The sequence below is a fragment of the Atta cephalotes genome (assembly GCF_000143395.1).
Source record: "Atta cephalotes unplaced genomic scaffold scaffold00013, whole genome shotgun sequence".
NCBI lineage: Eukaryota > Metazoa > Arthropoda > Insecta > Hymenoptera > Formicidae > Atta > Atta cephalotes.
This window is the reverse complement of record NW_012130077.1, coordinates 2573763-2580223: the sequence shown is the minus strand read 5'-3', so window position 1 is coordinate 2580223 and position 6461 is coordinate 2573763. Positions and strand designations below refer to the sequence as shown.

General features: G+C 34.2%; 1 protein-coding gene across 1 annotated transcript in view; it reads left to right on the top strand.

Moving 5' to 3' along the window:
- LOC105617483 (myosin heavy chain, non-muscle) overlaps window positions 1-6461 on the top strand; it is a 31769-nt gene that overhangs the window by 12979 nt on the left and 12329 nt on the right. Inside the window, exons 2-3 of the mRNA XM_012199040.1 lie at window positions 3580-3736; window positions 4500-4618. Coding sequence (XP_012054430.1) covers window positions 3580-3736; window positions 4500-4618 — 276 coding nt within the window. The remainder of the gene's footprint in view (window positions 1-3579; window positions 3737-4499; window positions 4619-6461) is intronic.

Below are 6461 nucleotides of genomic sequence, written 5' to 3'. Positions count from 1 at the left end.
ACGTAGTAGTAGTAAGTAGTAGTACTAATAATTAATTAAGTTAATAGTACGTACTACTTACTTACTACTCTTCTTACTACAGAATATATATATATATATATATATATATATATATATATATATAGACAGAGAAATACGATAAACCTCAATCAACTGCGCTGTTTACCAGTCCATAATGGGAAGAGTTACGAAAGTACGTGGCAAATTAACGTGGAAATCGCGCTGTGGAGAATAAATAAACTCGGTAACGGTTCCGGGTGACTTCTTCCACGAATGATGACGCGGGTAGTCGCGAGTCCAAGAGTGGACCGGGGAAAGCGAATGTGTGTGAATCACGCTGTAGGCAATTCTGAAGGCAACCGGCGGTGATTCGTCGCGACCTTTGAAAGTGGATATACATACGACGAGCGCGAGAAGCAGGAAAACAGCGACAACGATGATGACGATGATGGGTAATGTCGAAAAAATTCTTGGAGAGCTCAATCTGGTCATAAAGACCGTGTCCGGGATCAGAACTCAATAAGCAGTGGTTAACAATTTCCCTGAGGAATTATCTGGCAGCCCTAATGACAATGTAAATAATTTGAATAGACTCATGCAATTAAGTGCGTCATCGCGAGCGGCCAGTGTTTAATGGAAGGCAGATAAAAGCGAGAGGAACGTTTATTAACACCTACGCCCGCGCTGTCTCCCGACGAATATCGTTTGTGACTGTTGCAACGATATCAATGTTGGGCGTTTATGCGTAAACAACGATAATTCATGTCTACGCGTAGGCTGTGCGAACTATCTTTCTGCATAAAATGGTGTGTAATGACAACGTGATATAAGTAATCGAAATTAATTATTCTATGCACGAAAGAATTGTTTCATTGAAAGATGCTCAGCTGTACAATATTATGATCAATTACTAATACTTCTTTCCTATTTTATCTAAAAGATGTCTTTGTAAATGAATGTATAAAAATACAGTATACCTATATTTTTTTATATATATACAATGTGACGAAAAACCGTGTAGGATATAATGTTAAATTAGACCCAAGATTTCAGTTAGTTTTAATCATTTTTATAAATCATCTAATATATCATCAATTTGACTAAAAAGAATTAAACACTATACAAGAAAATGTATTAAATAAATTAAATTTGATTCAAAGTTTATTATTTATTAAAGGCAAATATACTTAATATGGACGATTAACTTTGAAACTAATCGCAGAAATGAATTAATTTACATTTTAAATCTGTTTTTTCCCTTCCCAAGTTCTGAACAGGTGTAAAACATGCAATAAGTTAGAGTGAGATAGATATAATTTGTTTCATTCTAACTTGTTGCACTGTTTAGAATTAGTTCAGAATTCTTCGAAAAAGAATAGACGACCTATAGACATATGAAAATTAAAATTAACAAAGTGTTCTTTAACTCAAAGAATTAGATTACCTGCTCCTCCATATTTGACGATGTACTGCATATAATTAACATAATTTATAAAGAAAGAGTGCATGTTAGCATTCCGGTTGGGAAAGACAATAGGTTTGTTCCGCATTGCTTAAAATCCCTAAAAATTGTTGTATTTAAAACGAACTAAGTATATTTAGGCGAAATTTGAAGAGAAAGAAAGTGAAGATTCTGAGTGCAGAAAGTGCAAATAACCTAATGGTTTATTTACGTTATTTGCAAGGAGAAAACGTGTAATTATATTGTAAATTATGAGACAACCGTGAATGATACTCGCGTGCACTTGCTCGCACTGATAAAAGGTTAAATAACTTTGCTCTGTTCCGATATCACGCTCGAGAGATTAGCATCCCTTCGTTAGTTAGTCATAGAGGTCTGTCTGCCGCTGTATATGCGAGATACATGATTTATTCGCTTGTTAACTGATATCCTTGTGGTAGTGAAATGCGATAAATTTTTGATCCGGCCGAACTGAATCATAAATTTCTAAACCTATGCAAATCACAATAGCAGACTACTTTACATTTTTATTTTCATATATACATTTTTATTTTCAGGTTACTTGTCAGATAAAACTAAACATCAGACAGTAAAGCTAGATAATTTTGATTGATGTTAGTTAAATTAATAAAGTGTATTTTTTAATCAAATAATATGCTTCCGGATAAGATTTTAGATAAGATCTTATCTTATCATAAAATTATAAAAAAATATATAAATGTACGTTTTATAAGTAAATTATCTTAGGGGAAAGTCTGTATTACGATATCAATGACATTGTTCTCCGTAATCAAGAATCCTGTTGAATTTAATTGGATAACTTTACATTTTGTTATTTGTATTTATCAGTGAAAGATCAAACGAAAATGTCATCAAGTTTTTTTTACGGCAGGAATTAAATAAGAATTACTGGATTAAATGTTACTTAATCAGAGCAGTAATTCCTAGTTTAAGTAAGACATTTGTGAACATGAATAGTACGTTATCCTTTAAAGTTTCAAATAATTTCTCTGAAAGAATATGATTAAAAATGTAACAGTATATATGTATAATTATATGTACATGATTACATTCTTTCATATAGATTTTTTATCTTGAAATCAAAGTTTGTTCAAGAAATCTGTTCAAGAAATCTACCATGCAATCTAGACAGATGCACGTAGCCGCATCTCCATTATTTTACTCACTCATAAAATGTGATGGAATCACATATCTGACACCCGAATATATTACTCTCCATAAATCGTACAAAATTTTATGGTCTGTCCCTGAATCTAAAGCTGGTTACCTTTCGACTTGAGCTCGATTCCTCGAAATGGTTCGTTTCATCGAGGATAGGAGCGAGAGTCAAAGCTCTCGGTTTCAGGACCACCGATCGTACAGTCGGCTTGGTCGTATGCACATGTATGTCGGCGCAGCAGAAAAAACATGCCAACGTACAAGAGAACGTGCGACCGAACGAGAAAGGGAGAGCGCGGAGGTAGAAGACGCTGGAGAACGGCGAACTAAAAGTATATGTCGGCCTTTTTCTGCTACTTCGCTCTCTACCTCGCGCTTGCGAACCGGCATCGCATGGTGAACGTGACGTCATCGATCGGACATTCCATCGAGCTTTACGTGCCATTCCAGCGTCTTCTCGCACTATCACGAGAGAATTCCTGGAATGTTTATCAGCGTCAGCAGAAACAATGCTCCACTAAAACAATTAGGTCACGTGAATAGATCCGCGAATGAATGCTTTCGCTTTTATTCAACTCTGGAAGAGCTGAATGAAGCAGCAGTTCGATAATTAATCGATAAAACGGAAATAATATTCTTGCTCGAAGAACAAGTAATATCTTAAGATGTTCTTCGTGTTTGTTAATGCTGCTCTCTGATTCAATGACATCTTAAGACTATATTTTAAGACAAAGAATTGATTTTAAAGAATCGATTATAAATACTGGTCTTAAGTCTACTAATTAATGAATGAGATAAGTCTTTTGCTTTTGTTTCTCTGAAGAAAATTAGAAATTAGCTAAAAAGCTCTGGCCTAACTGTGTCAATTTGTAGATTTTATAAAATAAATACGTTTGATATAATCGAATTGTAATAATCGAAATCTTTTCTTCTTACAGACATATTCTGGCCTCTTTTGTGTCGTAGTAAATCCTTATAAGAGACTGCCAATATATACAGAGAAGATTATGGAAAGGTACAAAGGCATTAAGAGACACGAAGTGCCACCACACGTATTTGCCATTACCGATACGGCTTATCGTTCTATGTTGCAAGGTAACGCACTATCGACACAATTAAAAATTTGTATTAGTTATGTATTGCATCGAATTAATATCGTTAACTAATACATTAAAATCTAATGTTTGAATGAAGAATTGTAAACAATAAGAATCTGAATTGGATCGTACATTTAAAAATTCAACAATAAGAAATAGAAAAATGATGGCCATAACGAATCAAAGTTAGTTTTTTAAGTTAGCAAAATATATCCTTTATTTAAATCTATATTTGCGATAATAAAAGTTATATTAATTCATTTGCAAAATTTAATTCTTAATTATTTTAATTTTGCTTGACAAGAAAAAAATTGCAATCAACAAATAGATACTTTGCACTATTTTGTAATATATTCAGTTTCTAAAGTTTTACTACATCAGGCGTTATTCTTTATTTTTTTATATTATTCTGAATGCAGTATGTATTACATTTTAAACAACGTACTCAGAAGTCTTATATCTTAAGACATCTAAATATAGTGTATCATTTAACCCTGCTGGTCTGTTCGGATGTTTCACTCAAAGTGTAATTTATTTTCTTACTAACATTTTATTTAAAATTTTTCTCTGGTATTTAATGACTTCGTCTGTGTTAATCTAAGATTTTTTTCTGTGAAAATTTTGTATCTTTTATTTTTCAGAGCTTTTTACATCATATTGATCCAAACAATATGATCGTATAGTAAATTGGAATAAACCAGCAAGGTTAAGTATATTCTTTTTAATAGTCTACAGTCAATACAGTATTCTATCTATTGCAGATCGCGAAGACCAGTCAATTTTGTGCACCGGTGAGTCCGGCGCCGGCAAGACCGAGAACACAAAGAAAGTGATTCAATATTTAGCCTATGTGGCCGCGTCGAAACCCAAGTCTAACGCGGTAAGTCAACGTCCGTTAGTACGTTTGTCGGCAGTGGCGACGGCGGTTTCCGTCAAGCGGCGAATCCATTGTGTTTTACGCACGCGCTCGCTGAAGACACGCGTGCTCGACAAATTAAACTACCGCAGTTTATACGAGCCATTTAACCTTCTGGTACTCTCGTAAGCACGAATGCTGCTCCCTCGAGCTTCCTGAAGCGCGAGAGTGATCTCTGTCCCCGGAAATACGCATGTACGTCGATTGAAAAGATAAGGCTCTTTATAATAGATATTTCAAGTCTGAAGTAATATCAAATTTATTTTTCAGTTCGCGTTATGTCGGGTTTTCGATACTTAAATGAAAAGAAATATTCAACACATTATGTAAATTGCCACTGAGATGTTATAATTACGGGATGGTAAGACGTGCGCGATTACTATAATTTAAAGTGAGTGAAGCTGGAATCATATGATATCTTCAAACTTAATTTTCATAATAAATATTATTTTGTTCCATATGTCTCTTCCTGCATTTTTAACTGGCTTAAAATGCTATTTGATGACGGTATTCGCGTGCGTATAATAATGCTGTTACGGTTGAAAGGTTTCGATTACCTCACGCACAATTATGTTTACGCGATAGATGTCTACTCACAGCTATGTGCGTTGCCAAGGTTAATGACCAAAGCGGCTATATCGAAATGGCAACAAGAGAATACTACAATTAACACCGCTACCCGGTAAATAGATTTAACTACAACGGCATTTGTTATCCGAGCGATTGTGGAATGCGATTATAATGTTTGACCATGAACGTGTTTAGTCAATTATTTAGCTCGATTCTTTTTTATTTTCCTAGTCGAAGCGTCAAATGCTTGTTTCCTACATGTAAGCTAACGTGAAAGAAGGAAGACTTAGATTACATTCAAACGCGATTTTAAATTAACGAATCGTGTGACAAATTAGCTAATATTATTTTTATTTTTATATTTTTAACATTGTCTAATAGCAATTATTTTCTTTTGTTTGGAAAATGTTACGAAGAGTGTTCAACATCATGAGTTACCACAGATTTGTTGGATTTATTTCGATAGGACCGCAAAATGCAACAAAGAGTTCAGAGTCGGATGCACTGATGCGCGATGAGAATACAGACCATCGGCGTTAAAAGCGTTGAAATTTCACATAATTGAGTCACCGTGTTCACCACAACCGCGTCAACCTTTCCGAAGCTCAGAAAACCTCATTGCCACTCATTTCCATCGCCGGAAGTGCAACCTCAATATCCGATTCATGACGTCTTTACTACGGGCTCGCGGTACAACAAATTCCATATTCGTTACTGCCGAATTAATGACCAGAGGAAACCAGACGTCTCGTGCGAACTGCGAAACTCATTAAAATTCTTTATCATTCAAACAGATTTCCGTGTTTGAATAACTGATTCTGGAATAAGTATTCTGTTACGGATGATTGTTAACATGTCTTTTATAATTCACAATCATGACGTTTTTTTAATGAAGCTATAAATGTTCACAATTACGAAATTTCAGTATCTTATCATAAATATCTACCAAAAAAACTTTTTTTAATGGATTGATATTCTTTTTTTAGAGAGAATGTCAATCCATTACTTTAAACGAAAGAGATATTTTTGAAAAAAAACTCAAAAATGTTAGAGAATATTAATCTAATATAAAAAAAAAAATTCTTGAGCTCTTTCAATAATGTTTTTCTATAGAGATCTATTGATTGAAAGAGTTCAAGAAATCTTAAGATATTGATTAAATGTGTGTGTGTGTGTGTGTGTGTGTGTGAGTGAGAGAGAGAGAGAGAGAGAGAGAGAGAGAGAGAGAGAGAGAGAG